The 23,721-nt window shown below is 43.6% G+C and overlaps 3 protein-coding genes across 7 annotated transcripts; 1 reads left to right on the forward strand and 2 right to left on the reverse strand.

Annotated features, from left to right (window-relative positions):
• Positions 1-424: 424 nt before the first annotated feature.
• Positions 425-9,359, forward strand: LOC119556013 (acid phosphatase type 7). Of its 3 annotated transcripts, none has more exons than XM_037867782.1 (4): positions 425-841; positions 5,305-5,468; positions 6,117-6,460; positions 6,845-7,764. In XM_037867782.1, the coding sequence occupies exons 1-4, from the start codon at positions 694-696 to the stop codon at positions 7,557-7,559; spliced, it is 1,371 nt and encodes a 456-aa protein (XP_037723710.1). In that variant the 5' UTR covers positions 425-693; the 3' UTR covers positions 7,560-7,764. The 3 variants fall into 3 exon arrangements, with proteins under 3 accessions (XP_037723710.1, XP_037723709.1, XP_037723711.1); XM_037867781.1 differs by lacking the exons at positions 5,305-5,468; positions 6,117-6,460; positions 6,845-7,764 and adding exons at positions 2,470-2,663; positions 3,213-3,559; positions 3,620-5,070 and having other exon boundaries at positions 429-841; XM_037867783.1 differs by lacking the exons at positions 5,305-5,468; positions 6,117-6,460; positions 6,845-7,764 and adding exons at positions 7,933-8,443; positions 8,508-9,069; positions 9,133-9,359 and having other exon boundaries at positions 436-841.
• On the reverse strand, positions 9,330-10,900 carry LOC119556015 (glycine-rich cell wall structural protein 2). 2 transcript variants are annotated; one of them, XM_037867785.1, is made up of 3 exons: positions 10,806-10,900; positions 9,899-10,238; positions 9,330-9,820 (listed from the first exon to the last, which is right to left on the reverse strand). In XM_037867785.1, exons 1-3 carry the CDS (start codon positions 10,815-10,817, stop codon positions 9,456-9,458), a joined length of 717 nt encoding a protein of 238 aa, XP_037723713.1. In that variant the 5' UTR covers positions 10,818-10,900; the 3' UTR covers positions 9,330-9,455. The 2 variants fall into 2 exon arrangements, with proteins under 2 accessions (XP_037723713.1, XP_037723712.1); XM_037867784.1 differs by having other exon boundaries at positions 9,893-10,238.
• A 6,770-nt stretch (positions 10,901-17,670) lies between these two features.
• LOC119555877 (serine/arginine repetitive matrix protein 1) lies at positions 17,671-23,219 on the reverse strand. 2 transcript variants are annotated; one of them, XM_037867532.1, is made up of 7 exons: positions 22,950-23,219; positions 22,515-22,606; positions 21,714-22,451; positions 21,453-21,647; positions 19,945-21,251; positions 19,744-19,872; positions 17,671-19,183 (listed from the first exon to the last, which is right to left on the reverse strand). In XM_037867532.1, exons 1-7 carry the CDS (start codon positions 22,961-22,963, stop codon positions 18,185-18,187), a joined length of 3,474 nt encoding a protein of 1,157 aa, XP_037723460.1. In that variant the 5' UTR covers positions 22,964-23,219; the 3' UTR covers positions 17,671-18,184. The 2 variants fall into 2 exon arrangements, with proteins under 2 accessions (XP_037723460.1, XP_037723459.1); XM_037867531.1 differs by having other exon boundaries at positions 19,945-21,647.
• Between the last annotated feature and the right edge of the window lie 502 nt (positions 23,220-23,721).

The raw sequence follows: 23,721 nt of genomic DNA on the forward strand, positions 1-23,721 counted from the left end.
AATTAGGGTTATTAAAAAGTTTATAAGCCTTGCAAATTTCTTAAGGTTTGCTCTATAGACTTTAAAAAATTTTCATTTTTTGTTTAAAAGTAAAACTATCACGAATGGCAACTTTATTAAAGTTATATTGAGTGAGTTATATATATGTTAAAAGGGTGCAGTCACATTACTTGTAATAGCACATAAAAATTATATAACATTTAAAATAGCATTTTTAATTTGAGGGTTGTTAAAGCTTAAATTAAAGCAGGCATAAAATCGATGGGTTCAATAGGTTTTAAAAACCTTACCTTACCAGCGGCAGTGTCGAGTTTTTTGTCACTCACAATTTAATTATTTTCAAAACCAGTTAAAAACGCGCGCTCACTTATCGCGCTCTATCGATAGTTGCCACGAGCCAACAATCGATACCCCTGGCATTTGCAGTTCGCCGGCCAAGGTCACACTGATCCCGTATTGTTGTGTTGTTGTTTTGCTGCGCTTATAAATTGCTGGATATTTCCATATTAGTGCTCATTTTTTGTTGTTCCCGCTAGCGCATTTGTCGCTCTCCAGAGATCCAAATCCACTGCATTTCCATACCCCGCGATTCCCGGAAAAAAGTGCCCGACTTCGCCAACGACGCAATTGTGATTTGGCAATGTTTTTGTGACCTATCGAATTGAAGAGCAACAACAAATAGCAACGGTTAAAATGCAGCGCCTGGAACTTCCACTGCTGGCGTCGCTGCTTCTGCTGCTGCTGCTGCTGCCGGGAATCCTGACCCTTTCCCAGCAGGTGTCCACCGAGGAGGTCAACATTGTCCACTATCAGCCGGAGCAAGTGCATCTGGCCTTTGGAGGTGAGTGCTTCGTCGCTTTTGGCATTATGTAAATTATACGCACCTGCACTGTTGCATTTCTATTATTCTAATCTACACTGGAATAAATCAGTGTAGCATTTCTGTTCCGGTAAATCGGGTTAGTTTCTGAATTTTCTCAGATAAGCCTGGGTTAAAATTTTTAATTTCCTCAGATAAGCCTGAGTTCAAATCCCACAGCTATCCTTCGATTTTTTTAAAGATTTTTATAGAATGTATTTGTGAAAATATATGTTTTTGAATATTTATTCCAAAATCTGTCATCTGGTTATTCGATTATTAGCATGTATTCTAACTTTCCTTTCTCTGTAAAAGCAACGATCGTAGAGTGCGCAATTCCCAGGGTCTTTATCGAGTAATATCATTATTTGCCCCTCGATCCCGCCCAGAAGGGTTTGCGATTACAAAGGCTTTTACAATTTGCATTGGAACTATTATATTATAGTTTAAAGTAAAAAAAAATCTTCAAAGAAGCCTTATCTTTGTAGAATTCATATAAGACCCTTTTCAAAATTCCATCGCTTCCAAAATAAATAAACAAATCAGTTATGAGCACTTTCAACATTTCCTGCTGATTCAGCAGTAAAATGTACCCAACGAATTGAAAACAGTAACCATTATTTGTTTATGATTGCTCGAAAGCAGATTAAATATTTGTGGACCTTGAATTAATATATTTGCATAATTTAAGAATTTTGGAATTTATATTATCCAACAAGTCTTAACTAATTAGTAATTTAATCACTGATCATTTGTAATTTCGATAATCATAATCAGCAGAAAAATCAGATAAACAATGTTAGGTCTAAAGACTTATAAACAACCACGTTTATATATTACTTGGGGAAATGAAAATTTGATATTCCTAAACAATTAAAATAAGTTACATATGTGCCATTGTAAATATGGTCGTGAACAACCTTAAACTTGATCGCTGTGTGATGTGATTGGCGAAAAAAATCGAATGAGATTGGAAACGTGAGCCGTTTTGGCAGCACTTTCGTAATCAGGTGACTCCCCCAAAAGTCGCCCTAATCCCACTTATCTGGTGTAGCTTTGTATATATATTCTACGATAAGGTAGGCATTGGCAAACTTACTATATAGACCCTGAAATGCATTCGAAAGAGTCATAGACTTTGGCTCCCAGTGGGGCCCCATTTCGCCGATAAGGGCGATCGTCATTCGACCATTCGTGCTATGTGTTCTAGTTTCTGCTGGGGATGCGATAAGAAAACAAAAACAACAGAGCCTCGCATCAAAGCAAAAATAATAGATTATCAAACAATAATATTTGGTCATTAATGATTTCAAGACCCTGCTCCCGTTACGGATTCAAATCCAATTTGGCACAAGTTATTTGAAATAAGATCGATTACTGGTCGTTTGCGATTCAGCTAAGATTTAAAATTAAATAACAAATCTTTATTATCGAATTTTTTAATATTATATGATCGCTAAAAATTAATCAGTAATTTTTTTTTAAATTGTCAGGGGTATTTGTTTTCTTTTTATTTTCGATCCACCCCAACTTTGGCAAAACGAAATAGCTCAAGTTTGTTTTTCTTTTCCGCTCCCCCGACTCCCGACATCCGCTTTGCTCTGGACCAGAACACACCGATAGCGAGATAGTCGTCACTTGGTCCACGCGCAGCCTGCCGCCGGATCCGGAAGTGGTTGCGGCCAGCGTGGTGGAGTACGGCCAGCTGGTGGCCGGACAGGCCAAGCTCACCCAACAGGCCCGTGGCACGGCCACCAAGTTCGTGGACGGCGGCCACAAGCAGGCCACGCAGTTCATCCACAGGGTATGCCAGAGAACTCAGACGGTTTAAGTGGGTCGATTTATGGGAGAGTAAAGAAGATGCAATCCTTGAATAATTTCTAGCAATATGTCTGGCTTTTTAAGTTTAATATTGGGTCATTATATTGCCTTTTCATGTTACGTTACGTTAACTTATCTTGGATACACAAAAGATAAATTCTTCAGTTGTTTTGGTCTACGTATTCGTTTGTATTGAAAAATGGGTACCTTTAAATGTTATTAGTTTGGTAACTTAACAATATAATTTATAGGAATAACAAATAATAGGGAGACTTTATATATGTCTTAAAAACGTAGATATCAAGGTGATTTAAGATTGAAATCTGTAAGCATAGAAATGGATTTTGAGGAGCTCTTGTAGCTAATTAAAATGTTAAAATACTAAAATCAATCTTTTAACAAATTCCAAGTTTGTTTTCCAAGAATATTCAAAGATTGCATTGCATCTCACTATATTTAACCATATAATCGACCCATTATAAAATCAAATTAGAGAGAACAGAGAGAGGAACTCATGTTTTACCCCGATTAGGTGACGCTTAGGGACCTAAAACCGAATGCCACCTATGCCTACCATTGTGGCAGTGACTTCGGCTGGTCGTCGATATTCCAGTTCCGCACGGTGCCCTCCGAATCCGTTGACTGGTCGCCATCGCTGGCCATCTACGGGGATATGGGCAACGAGAATGCCCAATCCCTGGCCAGATTGCAGCAGGAGACGCAGCGCGGCATGTACGATGCCATCATCCATGTGGGTGACTTTGCCTACGACATGAACTCGAAGAATGCGCGCGTGGGGGATGAGTTTATGCGGCAGATCGAGTCGGTGGCCGCCTATCTGCCCTACATGGTGGTGCCCGGCAATCACGAGGAGAAGTTGTGAGTAGTCGATGGTGGAGAATAGTTCCCAGGAGCAGGATCTAATCGTTCGTGTTCTAGCAACTTCTCGAACTATCGTGCTCGCTTCAGCATGCCGGGAGGCACGGATAACTTGTTCTACAGCTTCGATCTGGGACCCGTTCACTTCGTGGGCATCAGCACGGAGGTCTACTACTTTCTCAACTACGGCCTGAAGCCGCTGGTTTTCCAGTTCGACTGGCTGCGCGAGGATCTGGCCAAGGCCAATCTGCCAGCGAATCGGGCCAAGCGGCCATGGATCATCATGTACGGCCACCGGCCGATGTACTGCAGCAACGAGAACGACAACGATTGCACCCATGCGGAGACGCTCACCCGGGTGGGTTGGCCCTTTGTCCACATGTTCGGTTTGGAACCGCTGCTCTACGAGTTTGGCGTGGACGTGGCCATCTGGGCCCATGAGCACTCGTACGAGCGACTCTGGCCCATTTACAATTATGAGGTGCGTAATGGAACGCTAAAGGGCTCGCCCTACGAGGATCCACGTGCTCCTGTGCATATCGTTACGGGATCCGCCGGCTGCAAGGAGGGAAGGGAGCCGTTCAAGGGAAAAATACCCGAGTGGAGTGCGTTTCACAGCCAGGATTACGGCTACACGCGGCTCAAGGCCCACAATCGCACCCACCTGCACTTCGAACAGGTGTCGGACGACAAGGACGGGGCCATTATCGATGACTTTTGGTTGGTGAAATCCAAACACGGCAGCTACCAGAATTGAACCTCGTCGTTCACAATCTGACCCGAACCACAATCAAAGCTAAAGGAGTCTCCACAAGGCATCACCACGCAACAATAGCAACTAGCAGTATTAGTAGCGCACATTCGCCTCGACCTGATTCGATCACAATTTTACAAACTATAGCATATAAGGGTGGCACATTCCTTATCCGAATCTCTCAGCCCCAGCCCGGAACAAACTACAGTTTTTTTACTTAGCCAATTTTACAATCCCAGCATTTAACATGAGCTGATACCAAGAACTTTGAATCTATACTTAGATTGATAACTGTTTTACAACTCGGTACTCGGGTTGTCCACGTTAAAAATTATTACTTTTATTATAAGTATCATTTAACTTCAGAGAAGGAGTTAATCCTATAATCGACAGCTTTAAAACAATATGGTGTTTTATTTTTTTTTCTAGTAATAAATTTAAATGTGTGTGGTTTTTAGGAACTTAGCCTCTTTATAAATCCTTCTATATAATTCCTAACGTATTTGGCACTACAAAAATTTCAATTTTAAAAAATTTGGAATTACTCTCAAATAAGAAAAAGCCTAATGATTTCAAACTTCTTAAGATTTCCTTTTGAATATAGAAAGGTATATCTCTTTTAAACTACTTTTATTCCTTACAAGTGCGCGAAATCCGAGTACCAGTTGTATTTTATACTTAATTCAAGTAAACGGACTACTTACTGAAATGTATTTTAAACACTAGTATCATTGCAATAAATGTCTTGACCTTTGAATTGTTTTCATTTCGTGGGCTGGTACATTTTATGACATAAGATTTTCTCAATTTATTTTAATGTTTCAAGAAGTTAACAATGATTTGATAACTCATTAGCTGTTATTTATTTCGCATTTGTCACGGTAGTATGTTGGTTTGTGGGCTAAGTTTGCCAATTTAGTTGGCCATAAATGTTTGTAAATACGTGGCATCCAAAGTGTTGAACCCCCAGTTAATCAGTGTGCTCCTGCAGAATCCGTGCTCGACATTGTCGTCACCTGGAACACGCGCGACAACACCAACGAATCGATCTGCGAGTTCGGCATCGATGGACTGCATCGTCGAGTGAAGGCGGCGCAGAAGCCCACGAAATTCGTGGACGGCGGAGCCAAAAAGGCCACCCAGTACATTCATCGTGTGAGTAACTCCGCACCAAGAGTCCTCGATTCGTTTATATGTTTCAATAAACGGACTATATTACGATATAAATAGGTTTTCTTTCGATTTAGCGATTTTAGAATATTAGATCTGAGCAGTATATATGTTTTACACAGTACTTACTTTCATTTTTTGTTTTCAATATTAAAAATCAATTTGATATATAAGTACTTTTTTAACGGGTGTCTAAAATTTGTTGGTCAAATTGACCTCTATGATAGCTGATTGGGCCCAACCCACCGAATTATCAGTTTGACCAATGATATGGTTACTCTCAGAACAACATAGTACACACAACTTATTCTTACTATTTTATAGTAGTTTTATTATTTTATAACAGTTTTACTATTTAATAGAAGTTGTACTATTAAATAGTAACTAAAGTAACCACAAAATACATGTTACTATTTTGTATAGTTACTTAACTTTCTTTATTGGAAAATTTGACCATTAAATTTTTTTGTATGGTATACATTTAAAGCAAATTTAGAAACTTAACTTAAGATTAGTTAATTTTTGTAGTAGTAAAGAGTTTAGAAAGATCCTGTGATATGGTCCTATGTGGGGCTCTGCTAGGAACACCATCCACAATCCACAAACAACCAACCTGAACCTCTCCGATCGCAGGTGACGCTGTCCCACCTGAGGCCGAACACCACCTACCTGTACCACTGCGGCAGTGAGTTGGGCTGGTCCGCCACCTATTGGTTCCGGACACGATTCGAGCACGGCGACTGGTCGCCCACACTGGCCATCTACGGAGACATGGGCGTCGTCAATGCTGCATCCCTGCCAGCGCTGCAACGTGAAACCCAGAGTGGCAAGTACGACGCCATCATCCATGTGGGAGACTTTGCCTACGACATGGACTGGGAGAACGGGGAGGTGGGCGACGAGTTCATGCGCCAGGTGGAGACCATAGCCGCCTATGTGCCCTACATGGTGTGCGTGGGCAACCACGAGGAAAAGTAGTAAGTGGTCCATCGAAAGCCAAGCATATCGTCCGCACGTTGGGCGCCACTTTCTTACCTGCACTTTATCAAAAAAAAAAGTTCTATATGAAATTTGATTTTTACTACTTTTTGATATATTTAAACTATTAAAAATCTTTTTTTATATCAGTAGATATATATATTTACTCTTAAATTCCATGAGAAATTCAAATTCCAACAACTAATTAAAATATTTATTTCAAGTTAAACTTTATTGCAATTTAATTGGAATTTTCTTAAGCTTTGAACTTTAAAAAACTATTGAAAATATAGGTGACTTCTCAACTGTAAGGGCGCTTTCTGTAAGTCTGTGTGTGGTGACTAGCTAGTCTAATTCTAGAATTTTCCCCTTTGAACCCACAGCAACTTTTCGCACTACATCAATCGCTTCAGCATGCCGGGCGGATCACAGAACATGTTCTATAGCTTTGACCTGGGACCGGTACATTTTATCGGTTTCAGCACCGAGGTCTACTACTTCACCCAGTTTGGGATCAAGCAGATTGTGATGCAGTACGACTGGCTGGAGCGGGATTTGATTGAGGCGAACAAACCGGAGAATCGCCGGAAGCGTCCGTGGATCATCACCTACGGCCATCGACCCATGTACTGCAGCAATGACAACGGAGATGACTGTGCCAATCACGAGACCATTGTGCGAAAGGGACTGCCCATGCTGGATTTCTTTGGACTGGAGCCACTCTTCTACCAGTACGGCGTGGATGTGGAGCTGTGGGCCCACGAGCACTGCTACGAGCGCATGTGGCCAATGTACAACTATACGGTGCTCAATGGATCCCTGGCCGAGCCGTATGTGAATCCCGGTGCCCCGATTCATATCATTTCGGGGGCTGCTGGCAACCACGAGGGCAGGGAGCCATTCTTCAAGCGTATGCCTCCATGGAGCGCCTTCCACAGCCAGGACTTTGGCTATCTCCGGCTGAAGGCCCACAACCGCACCCATCTGTATTTCGAGCAGGTATCGGATGACAAGAAGGGCGAGGTCATCGATCGCTTCTGGGTGATCAAGGACAAGCATGGACCATACGATCCCATTTCCGCGCCTGATCTCAATTGAAAACCTGTGATATTAAACACAATCTATGCTGAAGTATTTTACAAAAGAGGTTCACTTTCATAAGAAACAACCGTCCTGTATTTAAAGTACTTAGCGAAAACCATATATTTTATTATAATACACATGACCATATAAATATTATCAAATGTAATCAGAATATACACAAATCAAATAAACCACCGATGAGTGAGAATGATTAAGAGAATGTGGCATTTTCAATAATTGCAGTCTTAAGTCTGAACCCTTAAATATAATTTTATTTTACCATTGGGATATAGAAAGAATACAAAAATTGGACTAATAAGTGGGAAAAAATAAGAAATCGTTAAGATATAGACAAAATTATAATCCCAGCTGGTGAATTTCGTTATAGACAACTTGCGTGATATTGTGGTGACCTGGTCGACGCGCGGCTCCCCCAACGCCTCGGTGGTCCAGTTCGCCCGGAACTATCTTAACGACAAGCTGAACACGGTGAATGGAACCTGGCAGCGATTCGTGGACGGCGGCAAGAAGGCTCGCATCCAGTACATACACAATGTGGAGCTGAAGGATCTGGAGCCGGACACCCGGTACGAGTACGCTTGCGGCAGTTCCCTTGGCTGGTCGTCGGTGTTCAGCTTCAAAACGCCGCCGGCGGGCGAAAAGTGGTCACCCTCATTGGCCATTTTTGGTGACATGGGCAACGAGAATGCCCAGTCGATGGGACGACTTCAGCAGGACACGGAGCGCGGCATGTACGATGCCATCATCCATGTGGGTGACTTTGCCTACGACATGGACACCTCGAACGCGGCCGTGGGCGATGCCTTTATGAGGCAGATCGAATCGGTGGCTGCCTATGTGCCCTACATGGTCTGTCCGGGCAATCACGAGGAGAAGTAGTGAGTAGTGCAGACCTAAGATCATCCACCTAAACTAACTAACCTGTATTGGATTTCCCCTTAGCAACTTCTCCAATTATCGCGCCCGCTTCAATATGCCTGGCGAAACGGACAGTTTGTGGTACAGCTTCAACCTGGGACCCGTGCACTTCGTCTCCTTCTCCACGGAGGTCTACTACTTCCTCGGCTACGGCTTCAAGCTGCTGACCAAGCAATTCGAGTGGCTGGAGCGCGACCTGGCCGAGGCGAATCTGCCCGAAAACCGGGCCAAGCGGCCCTGGATCATCACCTACGGCCACCGACCGATGTACTGCAGCGATGACAAGGAGTACGATTGCAATGCCCAGCTGGAGACGTACATCCGTCAGGGTCTGCCCATGCTCAAGTGGTTCGGCCTGGAGGATCTCTTCTATAAGCATGGCGTCGATGTGGAGTTCTTTGCGCACGAGCACTTCTACACCCGCCTCTGGCCAATCTACGACTTTAAGGTGTACAATGGCAGTGCAGAGGCGCCATACACGAATCCCAAGGCGCCCATCCAGATTATCACCGGTTCCGCGGGCTGCAAGGAGGAGCGCGAACCCTTCTCACACGCCCTCCCCGCCTGGAATGCCTACCACAGCAATGTAAATTAATGAATGATTTTTTTAAGAACCTAATAACCTTCATACTCTTTATAATCTTTGCAGGATTATGGTTACACCCGACTGAAGGCCCACAACGGCACCCATCTGCACTTCGAGCAGGTGTCCGACGACCAGGATGGCGCCATTGTGGACTCCTTCTGGGTGATCAAGGACAAGCATGGCTCCTATCCGCCTCCCCAATGAGATTACGTCCCTATCTAATATCCTAAATTCCTACTTAAACATGACTTAACAAATTCTTTTTGTTTTATAGCATCTTTTAATAAAAATAAAGTTAGAAAAAAATATCGAAGAAAAAAAATAAATTCCACTAGCTTAGATCTTGAACGTTACGCTGGTCCGGCTGACCAGCTCTTCAGCATTGTCTAGTAGACGGTGCCCGAGATGCCGGAGCCGTAGTTGTAGCCAGATCCTATGGGCGGCACTCCACCGAGGGCGCCCAGTCCACCGCCGACCACGCTGTTGCCATAGTTGCTCGTGTAGTAGCTGGATGGGTATCCACCGGCACCGAATCGAGTGTTGTAGTAGGGATACCCAGTGCCGGCTCCGGCGCCCAGCCTGCCATTGTAGTAGGATAGCGCATAGGGATTCGAGTTGTAGGAACCAGCATAGCCTCCCACGCCCACGCCCGATCCATAGCCACCCAGGGCAGAGCCGTAGCCGCCCAGGCCGGATCCATAGCCGCCGAGAGCGGATCCGTAGCCTCCGTAACCGGCCACTGCAGCGCCATCTGAGGAGGAAGACAGTGGTGCGTCATTAAGGAGTCCCTGCAGTCCAGAATGCTCCCTCTTTTCACTCTCACCCTCACCTAATCCACCCAGAGATCGCGAGCTGTACGGGTTGTAGTAGCCATCCACTCCAACGCCACTGCCGTAGGCTCCTCCGTATCCGCCGGCCAGGCCAGAGCCGTAGCCTCCATAGCCACCGTATCCTGCGCCGTAACCTCCTCCATATCCTGCTCCATAGCCACCGTATCCACCAACATATCGCTTCTCCTGTTTCTTATCCTGCAGCGGCGCATAGCTGCTGGCGGCGCTCACCTGATCCTCCACAGCCACCGCCTCCGGAGCCGACGCCGATGCCAGATCGGAATCCGCCGCATCCTGGGCCCAGGTACTCAGCACCAGGCTCGTCGCTATCAGGATGAACTGCATGCAGAGAAAAGGTCACCAACATGGATCATATTTAATGGGGAACATAGTTTGGATCCGTGCCCTTTAAATGGGTTGCCAAAAACCAACAACATATAATACTAATTGTTCTTTTGACATCAAGTTGCAATCCTTTTTGAAATTATTTAAGAAAGCCCAAATGTTACCAAAATGGTAAAATGGAATCTAATAGGGAACATATCCTTGAACCTATGCTTTACCAAGCCCTATAAAAAGGTCGCAAAAAATCTATATCATTTTTAAAATATCTTTAATTAAACTTATTAAAAAATCGAAGAAACTTCAAATAAAAAAAAAAATAACTTTTGCATAGTTGGTTAACTTATAAAAAAAACCGGTTAAAACAAGAAACTTAAGTTTTTTTTAGAATTTGACACTTGACTTATAAAAAAAAATTAGTAGCAAAAAAACAACTTTAAAAACACACTGAATACGATTTTCATTCAAATATTAATGTTTTAAAATTTTGGATCACTTAGTTTTTTTGTAACGGTTTTGATTTGATTGGTATAATCCAAGAGAGATCCTTTGGCGACTCCTTACAAAGCACTTCATGTTGTGGTCGCCTGTTTGTGGTGTTCGCTGATTACTGGTGGCTAACTGCTCCTCTAAGACTTGGTTGCGCACGCGCCGTTCGACACTTGTCTAATGATTCCACTGCCGGCCCAGCAGTCGCTTTTATACCCACCGAACAACGAGCCCAATTCCAATCCAATCCCAGCGAGAGAGAGACCCGCGAAGTTGGAGCCCAGTGGCTCAGACTACTGCTGCATCTCACAGATTTGCCTTATGACGCATGCCACGAGCCACTTTGTCAAATGATATGGTGAAGGGTCCCGTCTTAATAGCCGTTAAGATTATGAATACTATGAATGATCCACACTCGTTGAGTTCTAATTTAAAGAGATTTTATTTCTTGACATTTTGAAAGAATTTTGGAAACACAAGTTAGGGGAATATTTTGATATTGACTATACTTATAAATAATACTCATTTTAACATTAAACCCTAGAAATTCCATATCCCCTTACATTGTTATATAAAAAGAGCTCATAAAATCGAATATTTATGATTATTAGTAAGCTTTCACTTAGGTCATAACTTTTCTGACTTTGGGGAAAATCTCTATTCAAAATTAATTTATAAAATATTTTTTGAATACTTCTTTTTTATAAGAAATGTATATATAAAAAGCTGGCATGCATATATAAGATTAAACCAGTATACCCAAACGAATTTTCGACCAATCGAATGAGGAACAGTTCACTGTTTAGTTCTTATATATTTTTAAATTTAAAAATATTTTACCTATATTTTGTAGGATATTTTATTCTTAGTATATTGACACTAGTAAATAAGAAAGGCACAAGAACTTGATGTAAAATTGGCATTCTCTACCAAGAACCCTATCTCAATTTCGGAATTGCCACTGATACCTTAAAATGTGTATCAAAAAACGATTTAAATGATCTACATAAGAAGCTAGAAGGGCGTGTGACTGATCATACATCATTATAAATATTCCCACGATCTGTGGATCAATTATAACACACTGCACACAGGAGAAACAATAACAATGATGACAAATGCTAATTGAATCATTAACTTGACCCTGGAACAGGTAATTGCCCAACATAAAACACAAAATAGCCACACAAATAAAAACACCGATCATCCGAGTCCAGTTGAAACGATTTAGTTAGATAAATATTGGGGCTAGTACGTGATTCATTGCGAGAGTCTCGGCGCAATTCAAGCGAGTTAAAACTCTAGCTGGGTTTTCACTTTCCAGGTCTTATTTTTGCCAACTGAAATTTCGTACAAAACATTAAAGAGAAACCCAAGCGGATCTAAATGTTTGATTTTCGCCAACAAAGAGGACAATTGTTAATATTGCTGGGGCTGTCCACTTAGAGAGTATTGGCCAAGAGCTTAGCACTAGGCCTAGGCCACAGTATTCCCATTCCACTTTCCAGCGGTGACACATTTTTAAAACATAACGGCCCGTAGTCATAACTTAAGATGGGTTGAATGGACTTCCAGCCTAAACTTGTCAAAAGATTATAAAGCTCTCAGAACGGAATACAAATAGAGAATTTATCAGGACTAACCAAATGTTTAGTATTATTATGAAATCTGCACAGAGAAAAATTTGATTATTTAGATGAAATTAGGTATCATTTTTATTTAGATATGGAGTGTATAACTTTGATATGTTCGTCATCTTGCTTTCTGCTCTCTTCCTATTTCTATTTTAGAATTTTAGACCCTACCCATACTTTTTCTCTTGATTTGAGAGTGTTTTCAAAGAGCGAAAAAGATAGTCTATAAACTAACAATGCGAATATCAAATGGATCCTTTTGTGGTATTTTTTCTTTGTGTATAAACTAATAGATCTAAGGACCTATACGAATATATAGTATAAAGATATATAAGATTGTTTTTCTATCTGTTTAGTTACTGATGCTGATACGTGTGCCAATAGTACAAAATATGTCAAAATAGTTGTCGAAGTTGAGGTTGTGTCATGTACACATATACATATGGATGTTATACCGCCCCCATATGAGTGGGGCCACATTGTTCGAACCCGCCGGGCATGTGAAAAGTGTTAACTGGCTGGAAGCTCTGAGGCAACGACAGCGATGACTTGACTTGGCCATGGGTGCACTTCGGCGATGGCCTGGGAGTTTTTTCTTACCCCAGTACTGAGACAATGATTCTTTAATGCCGAGGCCTAAAAGCCTATTACACGGGCAGCCCGTGAATCTCTCGGTAAGTGGTAGCCTCCAAAGCAAAAGCACCATTTCTTAGGCACCAAACACACGCGGCGTATGGGTAATCAAAACAGCGTAACAGTAAAACGGCACAGGAAGAAAATGTATTCGATAAAGTGTTAAAAAAGATCAAGTATTTGGAAATATAAAGGAGATTATTTGAACTCTACAAGTATTATTATTATTTAATAGTATAGAAAAATTATGTTGTATATCTATATCCATTTAACTAGTGATAATAAAATTGCTTGTTAAAAAAATTAACACCTTTTAATATACCTATATTGTATATTCTCTCCTCACAAAGACCAATAGATGGATCCCAAACCACCTAAACTGAAATACACATTATCCCATTTTGGACCTTGGTAAATGTATAGTATAAGGTTCTCATCACCATATACCTTTTTTCTTGCTGTGCGTTTGAAGGGAAGAACCAAAACCAAGACTAGACAGCTACATTTTCCTGGGGCGTTGCCATGATTCGTTGTTCTAATTTGCAAAAGCAAATCACGCTCAAGCGGCAACTGCAATCTTGCATCATTCATGCCAGTCGCACGCCCACCAATTATACTTACAAACAGATTTAATTATAATTGAACAACGGGTCGGTTAGTTGAAAAAAAATCTGAAAACTAAAACGTTCCAAATGAAACGAAAACCGCAAGCAAGGTACACCGAGCAAATGAAGCTGAAAATTATGATTGTGATTGTGATGATTGTGATGGGAACTTGGAAACCTATAGGCGGAGTGGGTGGAAGTGGGTGGCTACTCCGCCGCAGAGCCACAAATCTCAGACCTGGAGACAATGGAGGCGACAATAAAAAACCCAACAAAGCAAAACAAAACGAAACGAAACCATGGCCTTTTCCGTTGAACTTGCACTTTGCATAATTGCATATTACCATCAGCCAAGACCAAGAATACTTCACACGATTATCCATGTGCATTGTGCGAGCCCCCAAAGCCAAATCCCTCGCTAAAACGGTGACCACCCCCATGGCTCTGATCTCGGGGCTGCGACCTTGGCATTAGTACTTTAATCTAAGAAACTAGGGTTTGATGGAAATATGACCAACTGTAAGGATATCCTCAAGTACCAGTACTCATGGTACCCAATACAAAGGAAGCAAACTATCCAATCTCGCTAAAAAGCAATTATTTTCTTAAGGGCACTATTATGAACTATAAAATATATTTTCATATATATTTACTGTCCCAAATTAAGGATCATTTAAAGTATCTTTTAAAATTCCAATAGTAAGCTTAGTTTTGTTTCCGAAAAACTACCTTTTTGAGTAATAATGATTTGATATTACTTTTGTTATTACATTTTTGTATCATTTCACTATTATAAATGGGTTTTTTTTTAAACAGGATGAGTGCAAAAGTACGTTGTCCATTTACTACTGCCTACTTTGTAGAGCAGACAATTCAAATTGCTCTTTTGAATCTGTTATATCGAAGGTGAAGGGGTCCCTTTACTTTACAAATAAATGGGGATCGACTCGCGAAATGAATCAGTTGCAATTGATTAGATGCGTCTCATGAATAACTAGATTCGATATATCCAACGAGGGTTTTCAGTTCTCATCGATTGAAAACGAAACAATGAATAATTTGAAGATGCATGACATATCCATAAATCTACAGTCAAGGCGTGGGCAAGGCATAAATCGCTGGCAGAGACAATGCCATGGGCACAAAAATGTATAACCCCCCATTGAAAGACAGTTTCGTTTTGAATTCTGTAAAAAATATACATATACAAATATATACAGGACTGGGTCGCTATATATATCATGTATTCGTGTATATATCAGTTTATTTAGTCTTCTTCAAAAGTTCTTTGGCGAGTTGCCCGCGGAGCTTCCCTCGTCAAATGGCACCTCGCCTAATCTAAATACTTTCTGTAATTTTTTCTTTCTTTTTCTCTTGTTTTTTTTTTTAGTCATTCTTTTCGTTTCATTTGATTTTTTTTTTGTACGTTCTTTTTTTATCAATTTTTTCTTTCGATTTGTACAAAGAATAGTGCTGAAAGAAAATTAGGTATAGGTTTTTATATATGATTACAATTAGGGTTAATATCTGGTACTCTGCTCTGCTCTAATGCATGTGCAAGTAGAGACAGAGAGAGAGAGATAGACAGAGCAATTTCGGCGTTAAGAGAAAAAGGTAGGTGTTCGAGAAAGAGATAGGTGATAGTGGAAAAGACTGAGCGAGAAGGGGATGGGGAATATTGGGGGTACAGTTGCGTTGCCATCGTAAAAAGTTTCGTTGACAATTATAGGTTAATTTTAAATTAAGGATTCTATGTATAAATGGTAATAATTTGGGGTGGGATGGGATGGGGTATGGCAAGTTTAACTCGGTAACAACAACAGAAAACATGAGGGCGAAATATAAGTTACAAACTATAACAAAATCAAACAATTGGTCTAGGGCTAACAAAACAAAAAACTATAGGCGTGTATATGTGTAGAAACAGAGATATCGTTCAAAATGCTTAAAATTATAATAAATATTTACGGGTAGGTTCGTGCACACATAGAGAGTAACTTTCTAGGTATACATAACTAACATCGAATAGTGTTTTTGCATTTCTGCTAGTTGTCCTTAACTATACACATAGGTAAAATGTATTTGCGATTCGAACTGAAAATAAAGCTGGGAAAATGCGAGGAATATTAGGTGTGTTGTATTGTTTGGGCCCAGCATCGCAACTAGTGCCGAAAAAATTGGACTTATACATTAATAGGCGTTGATCACAACAGACCACACACTCCATTCAACCCCCCACGAAATAGCGCTACACAGTACTTTATATCACACATAAATATGAATCCCTCTTAATCTGACTGGGAATGGAGTGGTGACCTGATTGCAAACCGATTTATCTAGCACTTATATCTAGTATTTGATTTTAGTTGTGGTCTTTGAGGTGTACAAAATAAGAAATCAAAAAGGTCGGGCGGGTAAACAAATTATGTTAGGGTAGTGGGGGCCATAATGGATAGTTGTTATATATAGTAATATAGATTATGCATAATAATAAGAATAATATAAAAATAATCACAGACTCGGATTTGCTGATTGGAATCATTTTTGTTTGCTATTAGTTTTTGCTATTTGTGTATTCCACTACGAGTGTTCAGTTTGTAGTTGATCGGTTTCTTTCGACTTAGTTCTTATAAAGCTAAAATCACTTGGAATAACTTTAGATGTTTATACAGTTATGCTGCCGCACGATTGTATGTGTGCACGTAGTATAATTGTTTTTTATTAGTCCATATATATTATATCATATTGTGTAGCATTACGATTACTAGAGTTATACGTATACCTAGGCATATACGACTTTTTATGCGCTTCCAATTATATTATACCATTTTCTAGCGTTGCGACCCTTAACAATTACAGGTCTCAGGCATTGCAAGCATTGCAAGACCTTTGCCACATAGGTAGTAGTTACATTTATATCTCTATGTGTTGTCACATGAATAAAAGTTACAATTACATTGATGCAAAGTCAAGCTCAAGTGTGGACTTGCTTGGGACCAAATCGGATGCTAGTGCATTGGGATTCGATTCGATTCGATTATATAGAGCGGTTTTAGTACATTTTATGTCATATAGGCTTGCTATGTTCCTCTATTGCGCCTTGGCCTTTTCTTTATCTAGTCTGCTTAGTTACAATACAAATGACTCATATTAACATTATCATTATAAGCTTGTCAATATAATTAGAGTTTCTAAATATTATGCTCCTCTGAGAATAATTGCAAAGTACAACGCTTGCCAAATATGATGTTGTTCAATTACAACGAGTCTTGCAAATCATTCGAGGATTTAAGTATGTATTTTTTTTAGTGGGAGTGAAAATAATTTAACAATCTCTTTAGTCTAGGCATTTCGCATTATTTTAGATACGAATAATCTTAATGGAGTTATGGCTGTTTTTCTAGATGGATAATTATGTTCTCAGCTTTTGAAGGGAGTGTGGTACGTTTACATAAATGTGGCTAGGCGAATATAGTGGGTGTATGTGTGTGTGGTATGTACATTAACTTAATATCTAGGCTATCAATCGAATTTCAAAGACGCGGTACACCCACGAAGACTTTGTTCCGCTGATTACTCTTGATCTGGCCCGTATGTCATGTGGGGTGTGTGGTATTTTTATATGCTACGCTACTATATGGTTTCTGCATTCCCAGTTATCGGTTACCATTCTATGTGACTGCGATTTCTCAGGCCATTATGGTATTGCTTTCTGTGTACACATACATATAATATGCTACAACATTTCAAGTTTATTAGTTAAACTAGTTCACAAGCAAACATAGTTTCGTAATTTGTTTATAGTAGTTACATACAGGAAAACAAAAGGACAATAAATTTCAATTTACAAACAACGGGACACAATGTTAAAAAAATTATTTTAAATAAAATATCCAGGTTAGGGTGATAACTTAAACACAAGGTAAATTCCGTAGGAGCATTTTTGCGCTTGTTCAATCTTTTTTTCTGGATTTACTTCTCTATTTTTCTTTCAATAAAATCTTTTAGAACCGTCATCGTTAAAAAGCAAGACGCTCAGCTCATTTAACTTAAAATTAAATTGAAGTATTTATAGTTATATATAAGTAGTGTAAATATATTTCAATTGGTTACATATGCTAATATGCAAGCACACAAAACGGCAATTTTGAGTTCTAATTGTGTTGCTATAATTGTTTTGTTGTCTAGGTCAAGCTTTAAGCATCCCACTTAATTCTAAATTTAAATACAAATTGCGGTTAAGAAAACGAAGCACGTTTTAGTCATAGATTAGATTTGTACACTTAAGGCTAAATGAATATAATATATATATATGTATACCGTATGGAGTACGGTGTAGACACCCATACTCATACTCACCAAATACATGACATGTACATATATATAGATATATATATATATAAACCGCATTTTATATAGACGAGGGTATACAAGTCTACAGATCAACAATTTGCAACTTTATAATTTAAAGCTAAAGTTCCTCTTAATCCTCTATGCCTCCTCCTAAACGTCGTGCATCTCTTATGCACTAAAGAGATAATCGATATAAAAAACTTTGGGCTTAATCTAGTTTATATGCTTATCAATCGTGCTTGAGTACGATGCGGGCGGGCGCCTTGGAGCGCTGCTTGTGGCTGCTCCCGCCGCCGCCTCCCCCGCTGCTTCCACCTCCCGAGGACGCTCCCTGGCGCTTCTCCAGCCGATCGAAGATGCCTCCTCCAGTTCCCGAACTGCTGCTGCTGCCTCCACCGCCTCCTCCACCTCCTGCGCTACTTTTCCGCTGCAGTGCGTTGTGCTCCTCGCGTTGCCTCCTCTCCCGCTGCCTGCCGCCATGCGATGACTGCTGTTGATCTCCACCGCTGCTGCTGCTGCCATTGCTGGTGGGCTTCAGCACCACCCGCCGCTGGCCGGAGCTAAAGCTGGTCGCCGACGTTGAGCCGCTGCCGCCGCCGCCGCCGCGCATCACCTTGTGATTCCGTTTGACCACCAACAACTCCGGCGTGGCCGATCGCTTGCTGCTCGCCTTCTGCTGCGGCGGCGGCGATGGGGTGGCCAACAAACGATCCTCCTCGTCCAGCAGCAGGTCATCGTCATCGTAGTCCAGCTCCACCTCATCGTCGCTGGGCGTGCCCAGGCGCAGCATATCCCGCGGTTTCGGTGGAGTGCCGCCAGCCGCAGCTCCCGCCGCTCCTCCCAACGCTCTCGCCGGCACAGCTGCAGCCACCTGCTGCTGTTGCTGATGATGATGATGCTGCTGCTGCTTGGATGACGGAGCCAGGTGCTCGGTTATGCTGCGCTTCGCCTCTGGCGCTATCTTTGCCGCCGTTAATTGCTTGCGCGCCGGCTGCTGCTGGGCTTGATTTGGCTGGGCATTGGACAGCGACTGCGATGGTGCCTGCCTGTTGCGAGCACTGGCCGCATCCTGGTCATCGCGACGCTTCAGCGAGATAACCTTGCGTTCGCCGGCTGGCTGGGCAGGCCGATGCTTTGGCGCTCCAGCTGTCGACACTGCAGATCCTTGTCCCGCAGCCACCTCCTGTTCGTCGCGAGCTGGCGAACTGTGCTGTTCGGCGCGCTTTTCCTAAAAAGTTTAGTTTGTTTGTGGAGTTCTCTTTGTTTCGGTTCGCTACTGTTAGCAACATAACAATAAGGCTAGCTTCGATGGCCGAAGAATCAAATGCCCTTGCATTAGGGAAAGAAATATTGTTAACCTCAGGCATAATAAATAGCTACCCTTTTATAGTAAAATTGTTTTCATTTTGTTATTATTAAGGGTTAAAAAAGTACCAATTTAAATTATATATACGTTCGTATCGAATTTCTATCCAAACCAGATTTTAGACAGTAGGGTAGAGGTCTTTAAGTTGGGACAGCCAACTTTCTGAGAAATTTGATTTGATTGTAAGCTCAAGGTCAAGCTTTCTAAAGGTTCATAACACGTCAAGTTTCATGAGCGAATGACCAAATGGCAGGACAAAAAGAAAAGTGTTCCAACCTACAGACTTTTGCCTCACATTAATTTTCACGAATTCACACTAATTTTCACTTTATACTAATCACTTATCCCCTGCAAGGGCATTAAAATGGTGTAAAAACCTGCACATTTATTAACCCCGTCAATATAAGATATTAAGGACTTACCTCGTGTAGTTTCTCCTCGGCCGCACGCCGACGCTTCAGCTCCTTGTCGCGCATGATCTTCTCGCGCAATTGCTTTTGCTTCTCGATCTCCAGGCGGTAGTTGCGGGTCTCTTCGTCCTCGTCGCTGGGCTGCATCCGGAAATAAACAAAACAAATTAGTCTATTTGAGGAGAAAGTCTTTAAACTGGGATGATCACTTACCATACTGCGGCTGCCTGATTCAGAGGGTCGGCCGCGTGGCTCGCCGGAGAAGGGATTGCGGACGGCGCCTGACCCGGCTGAGCCACTTCTCCGTCGCTTGGGAGGTGCCGCTCCGCTGGTTGGCACTCCGCCCGCTCCTTGGGCACTGGCTGCGCTCGCGCCGCCTCGATTCTCGTCTCGATCCCGGCTGGATGCTCGTCGGAATCCTCCTCGTGGTCCTGGCGGCCGATTGGCGCCATATCTTTCACGATCTCGCTCACGATCCCGCTCCCTCTCCCGATCCCTCTCACGCTCCCGCTCTCGATCGCGTTCCCTTTCCATACGCTTCACCGGTGAGTAGCTGCGGCCCCGGGAGCGACTGCGGCTGCGTGTGCGTCTGCGCTCGCCTGCCTGGCCAGAGGCGACGGCTCCCGAGTTGGAACTTGCCGACGGGGGCGAGCGTTCCATGCGTCGCTTCTCAAAGTACTGCCGATTCTTGTTGATGAACTCCTCCTGCTGGCGCAGCAACTCGGCCTCGCTGTTGATGGCGGGCATAAAGTGTGTCTCCTTGATAAACTTGTTGGTGGCCGCCTCGACGCCGCCCTTGAAATTCGGATTGATGAGCACCTTGCTCACCCGCGGCACCGATGACGAACCCTGCTGCTGCTGCTGTGGCGGTCCATTTGGCTGCGGCTGCGGCTGTCCAGGATTACCTGGCTGCTGCGAAGGATGTCCAGATTGCTGCGGTGCTGGCTGTTGCTGCTGCTGCTGCGGCGACTGCTGGGGCGGCGGTCCTCTCATTCCCATGCCGTTGGCGTAATTAGGCGGGGCGCCGGGCATCATGTGCAGCGGCAGAGTCTGGAGAGGGGGCCGCTGCATGCGCGTATTGTCGCCCTGCGGCCGCCAGCCGTTGTGTGGCCGCATAAACTGCGGCGGATGCTGGGGCGGATGGCCCTGATCGTAGCCATACGAGGGCGGGGCGTTGCGGTACAGCGGCGGACGCATGCCCGATTGCTGCTGGTGCGGCGACTGGTGCTGTTGGTGCGGTCCAGGCCCCGGTCCCGGACCCAGAAGCGCTCCATTGCGGTAGCCACCTTGATTGGGGGCATACGCCAGCGGAGGTGGCTGGAGCAGACCCACTCGCACCTGCTCGTGCGGATGCGTCAGCAGGTGGGGTGGGACGCCACCGTTCGGATTGTGACTGTGGTGCATCATGTGCGAATGCGTGGGAGTGTGGAGGGGAGAGGCGGGAGCGCTGTGTGGCTGTTGTGTGTTGGTCGGTGCTTGTTGTGATGACTGGTTGGGTGGCTGAGTTGGCGGGTACTGGCCTGGAATTGGAATGAATGTTGGATTGTTCAGTGTCTGCTGTTGCTGTTGCTGCTGATGGGCTTGATGACTTGGATGGGCTTGTGGTATTGACAGGGTGAGTGGGGAGACGGGAACGGTTAGTGGGAGGAGGCAGGCAGCGGAGGGAGCAGCACCCACTGGCGTGCTCATCAGAGCCAGGTGCTGTGGTTGTGGAGCATTACCCGGCATGCCATATCGCTGTGGCGGCGGCTGCATTCCGGCCATGCCCATGCGCTGCTGCTGAACACCGAACATTGGCGAGGGGTTGCGTAGAAGGTGGTGACGAGTTCCGATACCGCGCGGCGGCTTGCCCATTTGATTCTGCTGTTGCTGCTGGCCATGCATAAAACGTCCACCGCCGCCGACGCGAGGTTTGTCTGCAATTATAGATTAAAGAGATGACATGAATACAGAGTTTAAGGCTTAAGCAGGCCAAAACGCACCACCATGGCCGTGGTGTCGCCGCTGCTGGTGCTGGTAGGGCGACATGTGTGCGTGTTCCTGCTGCTGCCTCATGCTGCTGTCGGCCCGCTCGCTGGCCGTCTTGTAATTGGTGCGCTCCTCGCGCTCTTCATCGTCTTCACGCGGATCGGGTAGCTCTGAGATGGCCGAGACTGAGCTGACGATGCTGGGCAGGCTCTCCTGGGAGGAGGCCAGTAACGAACTGAGGCCCAGTTCACCCTCACTCTGGCTGCCTGCATTCTCGGCCGCCTCCTCGCCGTTGCCATTGTTCGGACGATCTTCCAACTCAGCGCCATCAGCAGGTGGACCCACTCCATAAGCTTGCTGCACTGGCGGTTCCTTCTGAGTGACTGCCACCAGGTCATCCGCTAACTCTGCTGCCATAGCGTGGCTTTCCTTCGGTTGTTTCTCTACTGTGCCGCTGGGCGGGTTAACTGCCGCCGGAGAGGCAGCAGCAGCAGCAGCAGCTGGAGTAAGAACTGGGGCAGGAACTGGGATCGTGGCCTCTGGGTATGTCTTTGGCGGCGCCACCTCTGCTCTCTGGGCTCCCGAAGCTGTGGCTGCAGCTGTAGTTGTGACTGCCACAGCCGCTGCAGCTGCACCTGCCTGCAATTGCTCCTTGTGCTTGCGCTCGTGCTGGCGAATCTGCTCCTGAGCCCATTCCTCGGCCTCGGCGCGCATCTGCTGCTTCACCTCGCTGGTTACATCCTTTTCGAGCTCTGTAAAGTGGTGGGAAGGGGGTTTTTAACACCAAGATCAGCTGGATCAGTACTAGCACTTACCTTCGTCCGAGAGTAGCAACTCATCCTCGTCGGCGCCGAGCAAAGCCTGGTCATCGATGTCGTCGCCCAGCTCGTAGTTGAGCAGGTCATCGCTGCGGGGGAAGATTGGAGAGAGGAGAAATGAGAAAGGCGAAAAACCAAGGTGAAATGAGACTTTTTCTCCTTCGAGGTTCCATTGAAAAAAGAAAAAAAAAATCACCCACACATACACACACAGCCGGGGGCATTCACTCACACGCACATCCATCCACCCACACACACACACAAAGACCGATGCAGGCAGCCCGAAAATGTTATACACATGCAGACCTCCCCCGCCACTGCTTTTGGCAGGGGGTTTTTTGCGAGACCCCCACCCCCGACCACTGATCGCAGGATTAGTCCTTGGAGCTCCTCGAGGATTCGATTTCACCCACTTTTTTCGCATCCACTTACTTAATGTCCGACATTTTTTTGCCAGGGCAGCTGTTGACACTCGGCGGCGCGCGCGTGTATGTGTGTTATTTAGAGAAGTAGAACAGTGTTTGTCCACTGGCTGCGCGCCCCTTTACCACATTCTGTCGATCCTCGGGCAGTTAACGCACTCAAAACCGTAACGCGCGCGTTTTTTTGCAGTCGATAAATAGATACCCGAAAGGTATGCAAAAACTAGGGCTTTTTCACACGCAGTTTGTGTCAATTTTTCGAGGGATGCAATCCGTATTAGAGCTGACACTAAAATCGATGTTGCTGCGAGACTATCGGCGAGGCGGTGCTGCCAGACAGTTGAAAATATCGATGATTTTGCTTATTTTGACCTATTAAAAAAAAGTCAATCAAATTACAATTTTTAAATTATTTAAAGTGGATAAGTTACTAAAAACAAATTAAGCATTTAACAAATTTATTTGAATACATATGATAAACTTAAATTGGGCTTAAGATATAGAAAGCGCATGGAAAACGAGATTTTAAAAACAACATTTGAGAAGATAAAACGGATAAATTATTAAGTAGAGCGCCCATTCAGCATAAGTTTTTGTATGTGCATTAATGTTAATTTTGCAAGACTTTGCGCTAGAGTGATTTCTGCGGAGCCTCCGAAATGTATGTTTGTTTTAATAAGTTAGTACATTTGTTAAAAAAAACCGAACATTTCCATTTGAGTTGGTCTTATTCTAACAAGAATGATATCTGAATCCCCCATATAGTTTAGTTCAAGAGCTGA

This window comes from Drosophila subpulchrella, chromosome X, assembly GCF_014743375.2.
Source record: "Drosophila subpulchrella strain 33 F10 #4 breed RU33 chromosome X, RU_Dsub_v1.1 Primary Assembly, whole genome shotgun sequence".
Lineage (NCBI taxonomy): Eukaryota > Metazoa > Arthropoda > Insecta > Diptera > Drosophilidae > Drosophila > Drosophila subpulchrella.

Bases quoted from the DNA above. Each gene is read 5' to 3' on its own strand.
- LOC119556013 (XM_037867781.1), top strand. From the start codon at position 694: ATGCAGCGCCTGGAACTTCCACTGCTGGCGTCGCTGCTTCTGCTGCTG. The intron at 842-2,469 runs GTGAGTGCTTCG...GCTCTGGACCAG, and splicing joins AGTGCATCTGGCCTTTGGAG to AACACACCGATAGCGAGATA. The intron at 3,560-3,619 runs GTGAGTAGTCGA...TTCGTGTTCTAG, and splicing joins GGCAATCACGAGGAGAAGTT to CAACTTCTCGAACTATCGTG.
- LOC119556015 (XM_037867784.1), bottom strand. The intron at 9,821-9,892 runs GTGAGAGTGAAA...CTTCCTCCTCAG, and splicing joins TCTGGGTGGATTAGGTGAGG to ATGGCGCTGCAGTGGCCGGT.
- LOC119555877 (XM_037867531.1), bottom strand. The intron at 21,648-21,713 runs GTGCGTTTTGGC...CTATAATTGCAG, and splicing joins GCGACACCACGGCCATGGTG to ACAAACCTCGCGTCGGCGGC. The intron at 19,873-19,944 runs GTAAGTGATCAT...TTCCGGATGCAG, and splicing joins AATCAGGCAGCCGCAGTATG to CCCAGCGACGAGGACGAAGA.